Raw genomic sequence first — 21,360 nt, forward strand, 5'->3', positions numbered from 1 at the left:
GCAGTATAACTTCTGTAGTCTGTGAATATGATTTGTACCTATTTTTTCCTAGAAATAAAAAAAATTGTTTTTTTTGCCCAAAAACCTAAACTTATGAGAATTCTCTAATGAAATTAATACAAAAATTCATAAAATTAGCAAAAATTGTATTAAAAATGTCATATAAAGTTAAGTAAAGATTCTGGAATCAGCTGATACTTTTAGCTCTAGACATTCACATAGAGCTGCTCAGGTAAAAGCTATGTAGATCACACCCACCCTATGAATTAATGGATAACTAACCTACTGGGCTGGGATCAGTTCGTAGGATTCATTTACTGTCATTTCCTTATAGTTGCCTATGTTAAGACATATCGGCTCACCCAGCCTCTCCGAGCTCAACTTTTGAACCTTGGTTATATGTGATTCACCAATAGATGGCTTTCTTCTTTTGAGTCAACGTCCAAAGGCACACGTCTCCGGATTACCCTTAACCTATGCCTCTTTCTTTAGGACTTCCATGAAGTAACTTAAGATGTTGAAGCTTAAAGATTTTCTTATTCTATTATGCTGTATTCAGGTAATTATTTTAAACTTTTATATCTGTTTTATACTGTAAGGATTGGCAGGGATTTTTATTCTTCACCTTTAGAGCAGAAAAGACTTTGACCCCACCGTGTCTTTTATGATAATAGGGGTGGATGTGAGCATTGATCTGTCTGTGATGGCTTCCTCAGGTCCTACAGTTTACATAAATCAGATTACATTGAATAATATCACCGCCCTAAATCCTAGATAGACCCATCCTCAGTATAGATACCACAATGAGGTCTTTGAATTGTTTATGACATTTTTTTTTGTATTGCTAAACCTTTGATGAAAATGAAAACTACACTTGGTATATAGAACAATGCCATGGTGGCAAAATTAAGGCATCATAGTCTCTTGTAAGGAAGGCTCAGGATGAAGATGAAAAAAATGGGCAATTTAAAAACATTCTTGCATCTTCTTTTAGACAGCTACCCAAAAATAGCACTGAATCATTGTTTTCTAGAGAGAGGTCAAAGAATGTGGTCTGAATACAAAGGAAATGGTGCAGCACCATGGAAGGTGTTGCCTAAATCAAATATGATCTTCTCAAAGTGGTGGTCTTTAAGAGAGTTCACTATTATTTGATCTATCAAATGGAAAAAAAATTATAATTTATGACTTTTAACTGGGATATTTGTATTTAGAGTTGTGACGTGAAGCCACCAGACCCCAATGCAATATCTGTACCAAGGTTCCCACCTAAAATATGAGGCTTACATTACTGTTGGCTTCTTATGTGACAAAGCAGGGTTTGGGCATCTTTGGTAACTGCTAGGAGCTGAAAAGAGACAGTGTGAAGATAAATAGATGTTTCCTCTATTTGCTATTGCTTTATATATAACACTATTGTATCACGTAAATTAACTACAGGGCTAGACTAAAGTGCGGGAAGCCATATTGATTGACATGATACTCAGTGACTAAGGAGTGGTTGATAGATACTGACTAAGGTGTGGTCCGGTCTTATCTCTTATGTACCCTATGGCCGACTTCTTTTCATTGAATGAACATAGTCTAACATTTTTAATGGTCACCAGACACATGGAATTAAAGAAAATCAACCTATATTTGCATTTCAATTTTCTTGCTAAATATTTGGTGCATGCTTGAAATTTATTCTGCCTTTGATGAGCCATTACCAAATGATCAACGGATTGATGAGAACTCAATTGGTTAGTCATAGAGTTCATTTTATGTCTTTTATTTGCCTACCATGTCAACTAACTGTTATCTGTAATGTTGGTGATTGAACCTGATAAATGGGACTGTGGTACAAATGAATGATCAATTATATTGGACTATCTTTGTTGATTGGGGGTTAGCTGGAACATTGGTAGAAGTTGGTGATCAATCACAAAATTTTTATTTGTTTGGCTTAAAATTTGGTAATCTAAAATGCTGCACATTTAGGCATTTTTACTGCAGTCTCGCCAAGATCTGCCAACTTTTTGAAAAGTAGTTGGAGCTAATGTGGAGTGGGGCGTAGCCAAGTAAGCCCGAGAATTTCATCATAATTTACAGCACAGGAGTGGTGCAAATTACGTCAGAAACAAACCACAGCCCCTGGCTAGAGTACATGTCTGGCGGCACACAGCAGTTATAAGACAAAGGCGGGTGCTTCAAAATGACGAATTGACGCATCTTACTCAAGTGCAAACTTTGTAAAGACTAGGATACAAAACACCAGTCTTGATTACTTGGGGATTATCTTTTTTTGCTTTAGTGTTTTTGAAGAAATATGATTTTATAACGAGTTGGGCACAGGGAGAGGTGTTATGATCCAGTAACCATGGAAGATTACAAAAAACTCCCATTGGTGAAAAAGGACCAAGAGTAGTTGGAACCTGGGCTGACCGAAATCCCTTATCAGACCACACTAGAAGTAGCCGTGGAGCATTCCTAAAAACCTAGACACCTTGTCACAGCCGGAGAAACTAGCTACGCCTCACAGAAAGAAATGAGGAACTCTACCTTGCCTCAGAGTAGTCCCCAAAGGAGTAGATAGCCCCCACATATAAAGATTTCGGTGATGTAGGAAAACACAATACACAGATAGGAAAAATAGATTTAGCAAAGGCGAGGCCCAACTAACTTGATACAATGAAAAGGAAAGGAAACAGATTGTGACCAGTGCAAAATCCCTATAGAAAAATACAAAACTCCTGATAGTAAAAAATGGCCCTGGAGGTCGAATGACCTCACCCCCACTATATCAGGTACTCCTGTAAATAATGGGAGAATAAAATAAAAAAAAAACCCAGAAAAATACACATGAGCAAATAATCAAATTAGACAGGGAGAAAATCCCTTTTCCTGCAGGTGAGCTAGAAAAGGGGGAACCCTCATGCTCACAACACAAAAGAATCCAAACATCACCTGCAAGAAAACAGATACAAAGCAAAACAAGGAAAACAACCACCCTAAGGTATAAACCAGAAAGCAAGGAAAAAAAACTGAGACCTTATCTGCAGAAGTCTTGCTCAGGGAAACAAGGATGGACAGAACTCCAAGCCAGGAACAGAGACTGAGGAAAATACAATTATAACCGTCACCAGCAAAGCAAAAAATGCTCTCCTATATAGACCAGACTTGTCTGCAATAGACTTCCCTAATTCCCAATTAATGCTGACACCTGTCTGAGTTACAGGCTCAGATTCAGCTCCACTGCCATTCTTGGCCACAAGAGGTAGCTGCAAAACAGCACCCACACACACAGACGACATTCACAACAGAGAGGTATCCGTGTAGTGAGTCGCCTTCTGCCTCCCAGACTTGGTTGATTGACAGGTATCTTCCAATGCAGAAATAAAAAGAAGAGCTGTCAACCAAACCAATCTAATTTTAAACTTTTCCTCTAGGCCTTTTAAAAAATTGTGACCCACCTTTACTCACTCTATCTAATAGTTATTCCGACGAAACTTAAGCGGGCTTTACACACTACGATATTGCTAGCAATTGCTAGCGATGTCGAGCGCGATAGCACCCGCCTCTGTCGTGTGTGCAATATTGTGTGATCGCTGCCGTAGCGAAAATTATCGCTACGGCAGCGTGACACGCACATACCTGTGCTGCGACGTCGCTGTGACCGCCGAACAATCCCTCCTTCAAGGGGGAGGTGCATTTGGCGTCATAGCGACGTCACTGCGGAGTCACTAAGCGGCATGAAAATAGAAGCGGAGGGGCGGAGATGAGCGGGACGTAACATCCCGCCAACCTCCTTCCTTCTGCATTGCCGGTGGACGCAGGTAAGGAGATGTTCCTCGTTCCTGCAGGGTCACACATAGCGATGTCTGCTGCCGCAGGAACGACAAACAACATCGCTAATCAATTTTTTGTTACAGGACCATCTCTCCATGGTCAACGATTTTGACTACTTTTGCGATCGTTTAAGGTCGCTAATAGGTGTCACACGCTGCGATGTCGCTAATGGCGTCAGATGTGCGTCACAAACACCGCGACCCCGACGATAATACGTTAGCGATATCGTAGCGTGTAAAGCCTGCTTTAGTCCAGACACTAAGAAGATGTGCACAATTTATACCATTAGTTCACGCCCCAAAGTGCGTTAGCTATATGTTACGTATTAAAAAGCTAAAAGGCAGATGTGATACAACTGCGTGTTAAAAAATAATAAAATGATACCCCCACCCTCCAATAGGAAACAACTGGTAGTCGTAAAAAAAAATGTAATACTCAATTAACACATATTATACTACAAAGAACACAGTTAAAAGGGGTTATCCACTACTAGGAAAACTACCAGTTAAAATAAGACCTTCTACTCACCTTCCATTCTGGCGCCATTCCAGCACTGTTGGTAACCGCGTTTTGGGACTCATGTGACATTGTGATGCCACGCGAGCCTTGAGTGCAATCACCACTGGCTTCTCTCGCAACACCTTGGGACCAAATGACCAATCAACAGGAAGTGAGTGGAGCCACAGCGTCACTTCCTGTTGATTAACACATTTGATCCGAAAGCATTGCAAGAGAAGTCAGCACTGATTGGACACGGGGCTCGCGTGACATCACAATGTCATATGAGCCCGGAACCACAGTTACCGACAAGTGGAATCAGAAGGGGTTGTCCTAGTAGTGGACAACCCCTTTAAATTCCATGAAATTGCACCCAATCAATACACTGATAAGTGTTCAAAACCCAATACCCAAACCCCAAAAGTAACTGATATTGTTCAGGCAATATCCAGCAAAATCCTTATCTGCACGGAAATTAAACACAATTTAATACAAACAATAAATCTACACCATCTGCTTACAAAAAATAAATCGCTATAAGGAAAGGAAGATAGTAGAATCAAACCAAAAGCTTTAAAATAAATTAAAAAAGACCTGTCACCAGGTGCCAAGGTTTAGCTCTTACTTCATTATCGCTGCTCCCCTAACTATTAGGCCCTGTGCGCACACTGCAGGTTTTACTGCGGTTTTGCTGCAGAAAATGTTCAGAACCTTTCTGCAGTCCTTCCCCAGCAAAACCTATGGTAAAAAAAAAAACGCTGTGCGCATAGTGCGTTTTTTTCACCAATGGATTTTGCTGCATGTTTTCTGCAGCAAAAAGAATGAGCATGTCACTTCTTTTCCGCAAGTACGTGCGGTATTTTACCCCATTGACTGTAATGTAATCATGAAATATTGCAGGGAATAACGCAGGTAGAAAATTATGTGCGTTTCATTGCGTTTTCCTGCATTATTCCTGCAGTATTTTGCTTTTTTCGGGACATAACAATCATCACTACCCTGCGTTTTGCAGGGAAGTGATGTCATTAGGAGAGGAAGAGGAAATTGAGCAGAGAGTAAACACACACATATCACACACAGACATATACTGTACATATATAATGCACAAACACATAGAAATCAGAAACATACATTATTAAAATAAAAATATGTATTAAAAATAAAAAACGAAAAAAAAACAACAAAAAAAAAAAATGTGGGCTCCGCCATATCTTTACCGTCCAGCCAAGGTAAGCACACAGCAGCGGCCCGGTATTCTCAGGCTGGGGAGGGCGAGGGCCATGGTTAATGCCCTTGCCTCCCGCAGCCAAGAATATCAGCCCGCAGCTGCCCTGATAATGTCACAACCATTATCCGACAGTCCCGACGTGTTACCGGCTCTTCCCAATTGACGTGATGCAGTGACAATCGGGGTAATAAGGAGTTAATGGCAGCCCATTAGTGCCACTAAGTCCAAGATCCAAGATTAGTAATGGCAGTGTCTATGACACGCCGTCACTAATCTATAAGTGAAAGTGGATAAACAAATACACCGAAAAATCCTTTATTTGAAATACAACACAAAAAAGACCCCTCTTAAACCACTTTATTAACCCACCAAGCACCCAGCTCCGACATAATCCACACAAGGTCCCACGACGCTTGCAGACTGATCCAGCGGCGTCTGACACATAGTACTCAATGCAGCCCCGTGAACGAAGCTGCAGGGGTATTTAGGACATTTCTCACAGTCGGTGATGTCAACATATTACTGCTCGCGAGAACTTCAGGGCCTCACAAGCGGTAATAGAGTGACGTCACCGACCGGCAGTGACCCTGCGAGAACTCAGACCCAAGGTCCCGCAGACACATCAGAAATAAAAGCTGTAATATCTATCAACCTATCCATCATCTATCTATCTATCTATCTATCTACTGTATCTATCCAACTATTATCTATCTATTATCTATCTATCTATCTATCTATCCATGTATCTATCTATTTATCTACCTCTCTATCCATTATCTATCTATCCCTCTATCTATCTATTATCTATCTATCTATCTATCTATCTATCTACTGTATCTATCCAACTATTATCTATCTATTATCTATCTATTATCTATCTATCTATCCATCCATCCATCTATCCATGTATCTATCTATTTATCTACCTCTCTATCCATTATCTATCTATCCCTCTATCTATCTATTATCTATCTATCTATCTATCTATCTATCTATTATCTATCTATCTATCTATTATCTATCTATCCATCCCTCTATCTATCTATTATCTATCTATCTATCTACTGTATCTATCCATCTATTATCTATCTATCTATCTATCAGAAAGAAATGACAACACATATTTTTTTTTTCAATGTGCTTTATTGCATTGAATGCATAAAAACACAGGTACCAACCTGCGGAAAAACCACGGCAATACCGCGGCAAAACCACATGCAGTTTTTGGGTGCGGTTTGCTGCGGTTTTATACCGCAGATGCAGTAATCCTTCAGAGGGTGCGGAATTTCACAGGGTCTATGGTTCCAGAGATTGCTGCCTTTTTATTTAGTGTATTTAATGCTAATTGTTATGATCTTTACAAGGGGGGCATGACTCTTATGCGGGCGTCACACGATGCGATCTATCGTGCGATCGCATGTGCGATCGTACCCGCCCCCGTCGTTTGTGCGTCACGGGAAAATCGCTGCCCGTGTCGCACAAAGTCGTTAAACCGCCGTTACATGTACTTACCTGCTGAGCGACCTCGCTGTGGGCGGTGAACATCCTCTTCCTGAAGGGGGAGGGATGTTCGGCGTCACAGTGACGTCAAACAGCCGCCGGCCAATAGAAGCAGAGGGGCGGAGATAAGCGGGACGTAAGCATCCCGCCCACCTCCTTCCTTCCGCATAGCCGATAGGTGCCGCGGGACGCAGGTAAGTTGTGTTCATCGTCCCCGGGGTGTCACACGGAGCGATGTGTGCTGCCCCGGGTACGATGAACAACCAGCGCCATGAAAAATAAACGATTTTTTAAAAATAAGCGACATGTACACGACTCAAGATTTGTGACCGATTCAGCGTCACTCGGAGGTGTCACACGAAACGACGTCGCAAACGATGCCGGATGTGCGTCACGAAAACCGTGACCCCGACGATGTATCGCACGATAGCTCATCTCGTGTGACGCCCGCATTAGATTCTCTGTGGGCATGTCTCTAGGCTGCTTGGCATAATTCCTCTGTGAGCACCACCCCTTTGGTAAAGACCAAAAAAGGTAGCACTAAATAAAAAGGTCCATATCTGCAGATTTCAAAAACAAAAAAATAAAAATCAGAATACTCAGAGGAGCAAAGAGAATGAGAAAAAAAATAAAGAGCAAAAAACTGAACCCTTTGGACCTGGAGACAGGTGTTCTTTAAGTTGAATGAGTATGTCAAGGGAGGAGAAAACGGGAAGGAGTTCCCCACATGTTCCGCCACTACCTGTGTGGATCTCTTTCTGTCTTTCCTGATTTTGCCATACTTCCCTCTCAGTTGAGCCTCGTTTCAATCAATAATTACACGAAGCTCATTTCCTTCCTCTTTTGTAAGACATTTCGCATACCACATATCCATAAACCTTTTGTCAATTAATTTATAATTCATTGACTAACAGCTGCGGCTTTGCAATTCATAACCTATGTTCAGGGGCTGCTGCAGAACCTCTCTGAAAAAAAATAGGTTGCGGAAATAATAGACTGAAATTTTTGTCCTCCATCTGCAAAAGGAGTTTCAGTATTATTTACATCCACACTATACAGTTAATACAATATATATTCACATACTGTAATGCATATATATATGTATATATATATATATATATATATATATACACACCGTGCTGTGAAAAAGAGTTTGCCCCTTCCTGATTTCCTGTTCTTTTGCTACTTAAATGTTTCAGATCGCCAAACAAATTAAAGTATTAGACACAGATAACACAAGTAATCACACAGTGCAGTTTATAGGTGAGGGCATTATTGTTAAGGGAAAAAGAAATCCAAACCTTCAGGGCCCTGTGTGTAAAAAGTGATTGCCCCCCTCTTAAAACATAAATTAACTGTGGTTTATCGCATTTTTGGGAAGCTGAGTTCAATTCCCTAGCCACGTCTAGACCTGATTACTGTAACACATGTTCTCAATCAATAGATCACATAAATAGGACCTGCCTGACAAAGAGAAGTAGACCAAAAGATCCTCGAAAGCTAGACATCATGCTGCGATCCAAAGAAATTCAGGAACAAATGATAAACAAAAGTAATCAAGATCTATCAGTTTGGAAAAGGCTATAAAGCCATTTTTAAAGTTTTGGGACTCCAGTGAACTACAGTGAGAGCCCTTATCCACGAATGGCAAAAATATGGAACAGTGGTGCACCTTCCCATGAATGGCCAGCAGACCAAAACTACCCCCAAGATCGCAACGACAACTCAGCAAAGAGGTCAAAAAAGACCCCACAACAACATCCAAAGAACTGCAGACCTCACTTGATTCAGTTAACGTTAGTGTTCATGACTCCACCATAAGAAACAGACTGGGCAAAAATGGCCGGCCTGGCAGAGTTTCAAGACAAAAACCACTGCTGAGCAAAAAAAACCCCATAAAGGCTCATCTCAGTTTTGCCAGAAACATCTTGATGATCCCCAAGACTTTTGGAAAATATTCTGTGGACTGACAGAACAAAAGTTGAACTTTTTTGGAAAGTGTATGTCCCATTACAACTGACGTAGAAGTAACACAGCATTCAGAAAAGGAACATCATACCAACAGTAAAATATGGTGGTAGTAGTGTGATGGTCTGGGATTATTTGCTGCTTCAGGACTCGCTGTGGTAAATGGAACCACAAATTCAGTTGTCTACCAAAAATTCCTGAAGGAGAATGTCCGTCCATCTGTTTGTGACCTCAAGCTGAAGTGCGCTTGGGTTATGCAGCAGGACAATGGTCCAAAATACACCTGCAAGTCCACCTTTGAAAGGCTAAAGAAAAACAAAATAAAGACATTGGAGTGGGCTAGTCAAAGTCCTGACCTTAATCTGATTGAGATGCTGTGGCCGGACCTTAAAAAGGTGGTTAATGCCCAGAAACCCTGCAAAATGACTGAATTAGAACAATTATGCAAAGATGAGTAGCCAAAATTCCTCAAGAGCGTTGTAAAAAGACTCATTGCCAGTTATTGCAAACACTTGATTGTAGTTGTTGCTGCTAAGGGCGGCCCAACCAGTTATTAGAGTCAGGAAGCAATCACTTTTTCACACAGGGCCCTGTAGGTTTGGATTTCTTCTTCTCTTAATAATAAAGACCTTCATTTATAAACTGCTTTTTGTGTTTACTTGTGCTATCTTTGTCTAATATTTATATTTGCTTGGTTATCTGAAACATTAAGTGTGACATACATGCAAAAGAATATATACCACTGTATATCTATATCTATATATATATATTCATATATATACAGTGGTACCTCAGTTTTCGTTGACGTCGATTATCGTTGGCTTCGCTTTTCATTGATTTTTTTTTACTAAAAATTTGCCCCGGTTTTCGTTTGTTTTTAGCAGCATTGCCCACATGACTATGCTGCTATTTTTGCGACAACAAAGAGTGATCCACACTGCTCTGTATGGCATTATGTATCACCCTGCTCGTCAGTTTCAAAATGTATGTAGCAAATGTAAGATAAAATGTATTTATTCCTTACATTAGTGTTTTATATTCATTTAATATTCATTTTATATTCATTTTCTATTTTTTTTGTATTAAACACTATCTATATTCTCAATAAAATGTGATTTTGGTATGTATTTTAGAGTGCCTAAAACAAATTAATTGAATTTACATTGAATCCTATGGAAATAATTGCCTTGGTTTTCATTGGTTTCAATTTTCATTGATTCTATTCAGACGGCTTATCAACAAAAACCGAGGTATCAATGTATACAGTATGTATACATATACAGTATATATATATACACTGTGTGTATATATATATATACACATATATATATATATATATATATATATACACACACACACTATATATATATATATATATTTAAAATATATATTTATATATATATATATATATATAGATATATATATATCTATATATATATATATATATATATATCTACCTTCTTGTACTAGAAGGTAGATGTGACCCATCATGTATCTAAATTATATATACATATATATATATATATATATATGTATATATATATATATATATATATATATATATATATATACTGTGTATGTATTCTGTGTGTATATATATATATATATATATATACGGTATATACACATATACAGTGATACCTCGGTTTTTGTTGACAGATCAATAGAATCAATGAAAATCGAAACCAATGAAAACTGAGGCAATTGTTTCCATAGGATTCAATAGTTTATTGTCCGTGACGCCACCCACGGTTATGGTGATTTGTTGGCACCACCGCTGCTCTGTATGAGGATCCCGGGAATGATGGTAGGGAGCAGCTAGTTGTTGTGTTGCCCCTCCGTGGGTAGGGGTTGGTGATCCCGGGGCCCAGTGATGAGGTCGGAGATGCAGGGCTTGGTGGGCGCAGGGACGCGGGGGCAGCGCTGTGCCTTGCGGCACTGTGGTACTCACTCAGCCTGAGACGATGACACAGTTCTCGGTAAAACATACGGCTGGAAAGACGGTTCCCACGGACGGCTGCACTTGCTTTCCCCAGTAGGTGACGGTGATGGTTCCTCTGTCCTGCACCTAAGTTGATAGTGGTTGCGATGGGTTCCCACCGGTAACCCGCTCCCCGGCTTGGATATGGGCCGGAGGAGCCCTACTTTGCCCGCAGGCGCTGGCCCTGAGAAACTGGTGCCCTGGCGGTGGCGGTGTCTCTCTGTAACGGTCGGACTGTTGCCTTCAATCGGGACTTGGTTGTTGGGAGACAGTCGTCCCCTTCACTGACGGATTTGGCAAATTATGGCGACTCCTAGCCTTGCCGGGATCCGAAAGGCCCCTGCCCTGGTGCTGACTGTTCTTCGTATACTGCTCCAGACCACCGGGCCACTACCCGTCCGCGGTCCTTCCAGCAACCTCCGAGCAGTCACCGCCGTCTGCTGACCTTGCTGTCTCTCAGCCCGGGGCACACACCCGGGCTAACTTCAGGCTTTACAAGCTGTTTCTTTTTCATTTTACTTCAGCTTCTCTCCTAAGCTCCACTACCACTTCACTTCTTCTACTTTCACTTCCTTAACTCAACTTCATGTTTACTCCTTCACCTCCCTAACTGAACTAACTGATCTGCCTGGTTCTTCCCGCCTCCAGGGCTGTGAACTCCTCGGTGGGCGGAGCCAACCGCCTGGCCCACCCCCTGGGGTGAACATCAGCCCCTGGAGGAAGGCAACAAGGATTTCTGGGTAGCTTTGATGTTCCTAACTGGGGTGTAGGGTGTGGTGGTGTGATGACCTGTGACCCCTGGCTTGCCCAGGGCGTCACATTATATATATATATATATATATATATATATATACACTAGCTATAGTACCCGGGCGTTGCCCGGGATAGTAACTGTCTCTCTGTCTCTCTCCCAGTCTCTGTCTGTGTGTCGCTGTCTGTGTGTCGCTGTCTGTCTGCCTCTCTGTCTGTCTCTTTCCTTGTCTGCCTGTGTCTATGTCTCTGTCTGTCTATTTCTATCTCTGTCTATATTTCTATCAGTCTGTCTCCATCTCTGTGTCTGTCTGTCTCTCTCTATCTCCGTCTCTATGTGTGTGTGTCTGTATGTCTCTTTCCCGTCTGTCTTTGTCTGTGTCTTTCCCCGTCTGTCTTTGTCTGTCTCTTTCCAGCGCTGTCTCTTTCCAGGGCTGTATCTTTCCAGGGCTGTCTCTTTCCAGGGCTGTCTCTTTCCACGGCTGTCTATTTCCCTGGCTGTCTCTTTGCCTGGCTGTCTTTTTCCAGGGCTGTCTCTTTCCAGGGCTGTCTCTTTGCCCGGCTGTCTCTTTCCAGGGCTGTCTCTTTCCAGTGCTGTCTCTTTCCAGCGCTGTCTCTTTCCAGGGCTGTCTCTTTCCCCATCTGTCTCTGTCTGTCTTTTTCTGTCTCTGTATCCATGTCTCCACCGACATCATATAACCTCACGCATAAGCTTCCACTAACAGTTTATTTTGTTCCTATAGCAACCACTGACAGTTGCTATTAATAACCTATAGCTCCCACCTCCGTTCAGTTTAATGGCGGCAGGACTTTAGAGACTAACTGTAAAGCACGGGGTTACATTTTTCTGTCAAAACATAGTCTACGACACTCCCTGGGTCACATGGGGCGTCTGTGCAAAATTTCGTGATTGTAAATGCAACGGTGCGGATTCATTTAGCGGATACACACACATACACACACACACACACATACACACACACACATACACATACTGGACTTTATATATTAGATATACTGTATATACAGTATATATATATATATATATATATATATATATATATAAAAATTCAGACACACATGTATATACATCTATTACAAGTTGAAACTAGATTATTGATTTAAACCTTGTTATTTTATCTGAAAAAATCGACAGTGAGTAATAGGTAAACAGAGTATAATAACTTTTACAGCCTGACACTACTATGAGGGAGAGGAGAATATGTGTTGCCTTGATACCAGTCGCAGACTTTGAACTTTAGAAGTCTCCAGGCTTTGTCAGGTGTATTTAAAGGAAGAGGAGGCTGCAATAAATTGGTCATCGCCATTACTAAGCTAGTACAAATCGGCCAGAGCAATAAAAATATTTCATATTACGGATAATAAACCCCAGGGGCGGTCATATTGGAAGCGGAACAAGAGAAATGTTTGCTCAACAATAATTCTCTGTTGTGTTGCTATGGCGAAGAGGTTTTTTGGAGGTTGGAAAAGGTTTAAAGCCGGAGAGCCGCAGGGCCGCAGGGCGGGAACAGTACATGGGCCCGTTTCTCCCTAACAGCTTGTGATAGAGAGTTCTCTTATGTCTCCGTAATAATCCACTACTAATAAATCATGAGATGTATAGGCACAGTCCATCTCATGATATATCATCTGAGAAAGTCCCGGAAATGGGGAGACCTCTAGGACTTCTACAAGAATTAGCAAATCTCTAAGGCGGCAAAAAAACCTTCTTGAAAGCAGCACTCCAGAATATTCTTTGCCATAATGCACAAAGGCACATTCAAGGCGTATGGATAGGCAATGGCTTATTGTAAATAAAAGCGTACTCGTGGCTATTTCCATGTCAATCCCCCAATTGCCACAGAGAAGTTTTTAAAAAGTTGTTATGCATGTGTTACATGCAATATAGATAGATAATGGGCTGTAGAAAGCTGCCTTAAATGGAGAAATGGGCCATTTTATCAACTAGGCCCTCAGTTGCCCATGTCACACTTATAGTACGTCGGCCAATACTTCAAACACAGTTTGTATAACACATTTGTAAAACACTTTGGTCCCCATTCAGTAAGTGAGAGTCGTGAAGGAGTAAGATGCGCCGAGTTTGCCCCTTAATAAATTCGGTGCCTCTATCCAGGTGCGTGCTCCTCAGAGACTGGAGTGATATTTCTGGTGTAAGAAATGCCAACACTTTTGTTGAATTTGATGGGTTTTGTGTACCACGGCTTGTAGCCATGCCTTGTCCCACCCACTCCAGTTCTGATATTTTGGCAGAGCTGCTTCAAACTGGTGTAAAAATCACCAAAAGTCACAAAATTCTGAAGCCACTCTGTGTTGCGCAAAAAAATTTACAACCATTCAAACTGTTTTATACTGTTTTTCTAGTGTAATCAATTTGATGTATTCCCCTCAGAATTTTTTATATTTTATTTATCTCACAATTCAGGATTGCCACAAGCACCGATGGATGTAGGTTTTTTTGCGAGGAGGGTGGGATGGGGCACCTTAGAATCATAGATCCTCAGTAATGTCGAGAAAAAGCTTGTCTTCACACAGATTTGGTCCTCATGGTAGTGAGTGTAATGAGAGATCAGGCTTCTTCTTAGGATAGTTGGTAGTTGTGCTCTAATCAGACTTAAGATGGCTATACACATTAGACAGTTGTTGGCCTATCGTTTGATTGCGCTGTCCAGAGTTCTCTATGAAAGAGCCACTGCCAGAATCATCTGGCAGCAGCTTATCTACCCTCTTAACCAAAAGCATTGAATCCCTGGGCTCGATCTTTATGTTCCTTGTCATATAATCTGTTAGTGGCCAGTCATAAGGACCTCATACACATTAGGTGGATGGCCAATCTCACCAAAATCGGTAGGTTAAGTCAACTTTTGTCTAATGCGTATAGGGGTCCTTAATCTGGGCAGATTGTAGGAGATCTTTCGAAGACAACAAACAACCACAAAAGCACCACTTCTCCCTGAATAATGACAACATATAGTAATTGTGAAAACAGATTATTACCTATCCACATAATATGTGATAATTTATTGTGGGGATCTGACCCATGGTAACCGCACTGACTGACTGAACATGGAGCTTTCTAGCCACCTTAGAATGGAGCAGCAGTGTGAATTGCCGACCAAAACTCCATTCATTCTCCATGTACCTGCCGAAATAAGCCGGATGTGTCGCGGGCGGGGAGGAGGGTGTCAGCACACCGCGCTCGCCCCCTTCTGCTCGGGTCCGGCGGCCGCTGCTCAGTGGTGGCTCGAGCCGTAGGCCGGATCCCGGGGGTTTCTCGAGCGGCACTCCTCGCCCGTGAGTGAAAGGGGTTTGTTGGGTGTGGGGATTGTTATAGTTCGTGACGCCACCCACGGTTGTGGTGATTGCACCACCGCTGCTCTATGCGGGGGTCCCGGGGATGGTGATGCGGAGCAGCCAGGTGTTGTGTTGCCCCTCCGTGGGCAGGGGTTGGTGATCCCGGGGCCCGGTGATGGTTTGTGAGGTGCGGGGCCTGGTGGGCGCAGGGACGCGGGGGCAGCGCTGTGCCTTGCGGCACTGTGGTACTCACTCAGCCTGAGACACGGACACAGTTTGTACGGTAAACCAAACGGCTGGTAGGACGGTCCCACAGACGGCTGCACCTGCACTCCCGGTAGTTGACGGTGATGTCCCTCTTCCTTGCACCTATGGTTGACTTGTGGTAGCGGTGGATTCCCTCCGGTTACCCGCTCCCCGACTACAATCTGGGCCGGAGGAGCTCTACACTTTGCCCGCAGGCGCTGGCCCTGAGAAACTGGTGCCTTGGCGGTGGCGGTATCTCTCTGCTTCAGGTTGAGCTGTTGCCTTCAATCGGGACTTGGTTGTTGGGAGATCTACGTCCCCTTCACTGACGGATTCGGCAAATTTGGCGACTCCTAGCCTTGCCGGGGTCCGAGAGGCCCCTGCCCTGGTGCTGACTGTCCTTCGGAACACTGCTCCAGACCACCGGGCACACAGCCAACGGGGTCCTTCCAGGAACTTCCAAACGGTCCCCCTCCAGACAGTCTCCGCCGTCGCTGACCTTGCTGATCTGGCCCTACACAAAGCTGGACCCTTCAGGCTTTCCTTCCTTCTTGTCACCTCACTTGCTTTCCTCCTTTTCCACTTTGCTACTTTCACTTAGTTGTTTACTCCTTTCTAGCCCTCAGCTAGACTTCACTCTTGCCCTGCCTGGGCTTAACTGCCTGGTTTCTCCCGCCTCCAGAACTGTGATCTCCTTGGTGGGCGGAGCCAACCGCCTGGCCCACCCCCTGGTGTGAATCATCAGCCTCTGGAGGAAGGCAACAAGGATTTGTAGTTTAGCTGTGATGTGCCTACCTGGAGTGTGGGGTGTGGTGGTGTTGTGACCTGTGACCCCTGGCTTGCCCAGGGCGTCACATTCCCCCTTAGCAAAATGCAGACCGTCCGCGGGCTGCCGTCCTACACCGGTTTTATTTTTCTGAAAAAGGGGATAACAGGGTTAAACATAACATATTCACATTTTTAATAACTCTTCCCAAGACGGGAGGCACATTTCTTAAACGTTGCAACGGTTTACGGTTACGGTTTCCGCTCTCTCCCACCCAAGCAACCTGGCCCTGATGCTGCCCCTAAAGCCCAGGCAGCACCCCTTGACCCACAGTCCAGCACAAGTTACCCGAGCGGGATCTGTCCTTCCCTCCAGAGGGTAGCCACCGGTTCCTTTGGTGGCTGGGCCCCAGCCTGCTCTGCTGAGGGCCCTCCCTCCAACCTGCCTCTCCAGAGGCGGCACTGCGGAAACGGTAACGGTAACCAACATATTTACAAGCCACTAACGTCTGTGGTTGCCCTGCAAGTTCACGGGCTTGTCCATGGATAGTTCCCATGCATTTTTAAACGGTCCCCACGGGGACAACGGTGCCGGCTCCTGCCGGTTGCAAATCACAACTGACAATCTGGTGAAAACTCGGTAATCATCATTTTCATTTTCAAACTTTCAACAAACAAACAACCACTCTGCACATTCCCGGACCCCTTTTATCACAGAACGGTCTCCCTGTACCTAAGTGGGGGTCTACCTAGGTTGGAACGGGTGGACCTTCGGGGCCCGGTGTCAGTGGTGCTGGGCAGTGGGGCAGAGGGAACAACTGGTTCCACCTCCCGGCTTTCGTGTGGGACAGGTGGAGGCATAGGGGAGCTGGGCATAGGTTCATCCCTGGGCACTGGCATCGGTTCTGGCTCACGGTTTACCTCTTCCACTACTTCTTCATCCACAGGTTGTGGGAACAGTATCACTGGAAGAATCACCGCGCCGTTCTGCATAGGCCAGTTTGCGGGGAAGTCACCCATCACCGTGTGGATCACCTCTTTTTCCTTTTCCGCTGGGGGAGGAGCTGGCACCTCCGGCATTGTCCTCAAGGCTGGTGGGCACCTTTTCAAGTGGTCCCGAGAAACCGTGGCCAAAGTGCCCCCTTGGTCGCGACTGATCTGGTAAGTCTTTCCATTTTCCCATCCGGTGGGCTGAATGACGTAGGGGGTTTGTTCCCACTGATCATCCAGCTTGTGGGTTTTTCTCTTCCGCTTCAACACCACATCCCCAGGCTGGAAAGGCCCGGCAGCCGCTCTCTGATTGAAGTGCAGCTCCTGCTGTTTTCGACTCTGCCCCAGGTTCTTCTCCACATACTCCTGAATCTGTCGGTACTGCACCTTCCGCCGGGCATCCCATTCAGCCGTTGCGGGGAGCGTCTCTGGGGCTTCCAATCCCATTTCCAAATCCACTGGCAGCCGGCCAGGTCGAGCTCTCATCAGATACGCTGGGGTGCAGTTTGTCGAGCTGGACGGGATATTATTGTACATATTGACCAAGTCAGGCAGCTTCTCCGGCCACAGGTTCCGTTCCTCTAGTGGCAACGTCTTGAGGAGACCCAGGACGAGATGGTTCATCTTCTCACACATACCGTTGGTCTGGGCATGGTAAGGAGTGGTCCGGATCTTCTTGCAACCATACAGCTGACAAAACTCATGGAATACCTCCGCTTCAAAGGCTGGGCCTTCGTCGGTGAGCACCCTCTCAGGGTATCCATGGGGCCGACAGAAGTACGCCTGGAACGCTCTCGCAGCGGTACGGCCGGTTAAGTCCTTGACCGGGACAACCACCATGAACCGAGAATAATGGTCCACTATGGTCAGAGCGTAGGTATACCCACTTCGGCTGGGGGTGAGCTTCACATGGTCCAAGGCGACCAGCTCCAACGGTTGGTGTGTAACGATGGGGTGCAGGGGGGCCTTCTGGCTAGCTTCATCCTTCCTCCTCAACGTACAAGGACCACATTCTCGACACCAGGCTTCTACCGATTCCCGCATCCCACTCCAATAGAACCGCTCTCTTAACAGCATCTCCAGCTTCTTCCATCCGAAGTGGCCGGCTCCATCATGGTACGCCTGCAGAATGGTGGGTACATAAGCCTGGGGAATAACCAGCTGGCGGGTCTTCTCGTGGGTCTTCGGGTTAATCAGCTCCCGGTACAGCCTCCCCTGATGCAGGCACAGTCGGGCTCGTTCTTTCCACAAGCGTTGGGCCTCTGCTGGGGCGGCAGGGTCCATCCCGGCGGCGCCTTGCTCTACCAAGTTCTTGACCAAGCGGACCGCAGGCGCCTGATTTTGAGCTTCTTGCCACTTCTGACTAGGTAGCGGATCCAGATTCACCCGTTGTTGATGGACATGGATCTTCTCACCTGATGGCCGGTGGAATGCAGGCAACTCGATCTCGTCGAGGTCATCATCCTTGCACTCACCTTCGGACAAGTGGGGCATTCGAGAGAGGGCATCAGCATTGATGTTGACACGACCGGCCCTATATTTGATGGTGAAGTCGTAGTTGGCCAGTCTGGCCACCCACCGCTGTTCTAATGCACCCAGTTTGGCCGTGTCCAGGTGAGTCAACGGATTGTTATCCGTAAAAGCGGTGAACTTTGCGGCGGCCAGGTAGTGGCGGAACCGCTCGGTGATAGCCCACACCAGTGCCAGGAGCTCAAGCTTGAAAGAGCTATAGTTCTCAGGGTTCCTTTCGGTCGGCCGGAGTTTTCAACTAGCATAGGCAATCACTTTCTCCTTGCCTTCCTGGACCTGGGATAGGACTGCCCCTAAACCCACATTGCTGGCATCAGTGTGGAGAATGAATGGGCAGCCGTAGTCCGGATACGCCAGGACCTCTTCTCCGGTCAAAGCCTCCTTCAGCTGACGGAAGGACTCCTCATGCCTGTCCTCCCACACCAGTGGGGCTGGTCTTCCCCCTTTGGTCTGTCCCACGAGGAGGTCTTGCATGGAGGCAGCCATCTTCGTGTACCCCTTGATGAAGCGCCGGTAGTACCCCACCAGACCCAGGAACTGCCTTACTTCTCTTACTGTAGTTGGTCTCGGCCAGCTCTGGATGGCAGTGATCTTCTCAGGGTCGGGAGCGACACCATCCGCACTCACCACGTGTCCGAGATACTGCACCCTGGGCTTCAGCAGGTGGCACTTAGAGGGCTTCAATTTCATCCTGTACTTGGCAAGGGACGCGAACACCTCGGCCAGGTGCTCCAGATGGGCTTCATACGTCTGGGAATAAACAATCACATCATCCAAGTACAGCAGGACGGTCTCGAAGTTTAAATGTCCCAAACAGCACTCCATCAGCCGTTGGAAGGTCCCAGGGGCATTGCACAGCCCAAACGGCATGCTATTGAATTCGCAGAGCCCTATCGGGGTGGTGAAGGCGGTCTTCTCCCGGTCTTCTGGGGCCACGGCCACTTGCCAGTAACCACTGGTGAGGTCCAGGGTAGAGAAATAATTTGCCGTCCGCAGCGCGGCCAGCGATTCTTCAATACGGGGCAGCGGGTAGGCATCTTTGTGGGTTATCTGATTAATCTTCCGGTAGTCCACACACATCCGCATGGTACCATCCTTCTTCTTGACAAGTACCAACGGAGCGGCCCAGGGACTACAGCTATCCCGAATGACCCCTGCCTCCTTCATATTCCTCAACATATCTTTGGCACACTGGTAATGTGCAGGGGGAATAGGCCGGTACCTCTCTTTGATAGGGGGGTGTTCACCAGTGGGGATGTGATGTTGGACCCCTTTGATCTGCCCGAAGTCTAGTGGGTGCTTACTGAATACCTGTTCATACTCCTGCACCACCCTGTATACCCCCGCTTTGTGATGTGTAGGGGTATCGTCAGTGCCCACATGTAGCTGTTGGTGCCACTCTTTCACCTCCCCCTGCGGTGGGGAAGTGCTGGTAGCAGGTGGGGAAATTGAGGGACTGGTTTCATGGATGGTGTGAGGATCTAGGGTGAGCAGTTTGGCGATGGTAGCATACCGGGGGAGCCTGACCTCCTCCTCCCCACAATTCAACACTCTCACGGGCACCCTCCCCTTTTTCACGTCTACCACCCCTCGGGCGGCTATTACGGTGGGCCAGTGCTCGGAGGGTATGGGCTCCATCATGGCAGGGTAGTCACGCCCCTGAGGTCCTACGGCTGCCCTACACCAAATCATCATCTCACTTCTGGGGGGCACAAGCAACGGGGCCGCATCCATCACTCTCACACCACCAATCTCTCCTCCTGTTGAATTTACATGCTGGCGGTACATCAAGGCACGAATTTCACGCTGCACAGCTCTCTGTCGGCTCCCTGCCGCCGTGGCGGCCAGCTGTTGCAATAGGGCCAACACATCACCCATACAGTGCTCCATCACATTGGTTCCCAGCACTATCTTCGGGTTATGATCACTGGGCTCATTCATGATCACAATCATACCCTGGTGTTGCAGTTCAGCTTGCCCGACTGTCATGGCCACCTGCTTATACCCCACTTGGGTCAAAGGGAGTCCATTGGCAGCAATCAGTGTTATACTAGTATCTGGGGGTGCCAGCTCGTCCGTTCCCCAATACCGCTGGTACAATGTGTATGGTATGGTGGTTACCTGAGATCCAGTGTCCAAGAGAGCCATCACCGGTATACCGTCCACAACCACGGGAATGATGGGTCGAGCTCCGATATACCGATCCCGCCAGTCCGAGGGGCCATGGGGTTCTACTCCTGAGGATTGGCCCGGGGCCCCAGGGGTTGCTTGTTTAACGGGCACTCTCGATAGTAATGCCCCGGCTTACGGCACTTGTAGCAGATGGGAGGCCTGCTCCGCGGGGGATTAGCACCTCTCCGCTGCATCCAGGGTACATCTTCAGGGCTGTCAGCAAGCTGTATCTGTGCCGAAGGCTGAGATCTGGTCAGAGGTTGTAGTGCAGCAAGGATTTTGGCAAGGTCTCCGTCCATACGACGGACCTGGGCTGCCAGTTCTTCCACCGTGCTGCTCGGGGCTGCAGGTATTGGAGAGTTTGGTTTGGCTGAGGCCGCCACAACGGGAGCCGCCTCAACGGGCCACGGGGCGGGTTCCAGAACTTCGGCAGCTGGGGGCTGTAGTGCTTTAATGGCCCGCTCCTTTAACACAGCAAAGTCCACATCAGGGTGTTCCAGGGCCCACAGCCGGAGTTGTTTACGATCCTCAGGGGACCTCATCCCCTGCGCAAATTGCTCCACTAACATCTTGTTGATATCCGCCTCATTAA

General features: G+C 45.9%; 1 protein-coding gene across 1 annotated transcript in view; it reads left to right on the top strand.

Annotated features, from left to right (window-relative positions):
- Window positions 1–349: 349 nt before the first annotated feature.
- The window catches only part of CDH17 (cadherin 17), a 128,757-nt gene continuing 107,746 nt past the window's right edge, over window positions 350–21,360 (top strand). The window contains exon 1 of the mRNA XM_075353043.1: window positions 350–559. Within this exon, the coding sequence (XP_075209158.1) occupies window positions 515–559 (45 nt within the window). The 5' untranslated portion in view covers window positions 350–514. The remainder of the gene's footprint in view (window positions 560–21,360) is intronic.

This window comes from Anomaloglossus baeobatrachus, chromosome 6, assembly GCF_048569485.1.
Source record: "Anomaloglossus baeobatrachus isolate aAnoBae1 chromosome 6, aAnoBae1.hap1, whole genome shotgun sequence".
NCBI classification, from domain to species: domain Eukaryota; kingdom Metazoa; phylum Chordata; class Amphibia; order Anura; family Aromobatidae; genus Anomaloglossus; species Anomaloglossus baeobatrachus.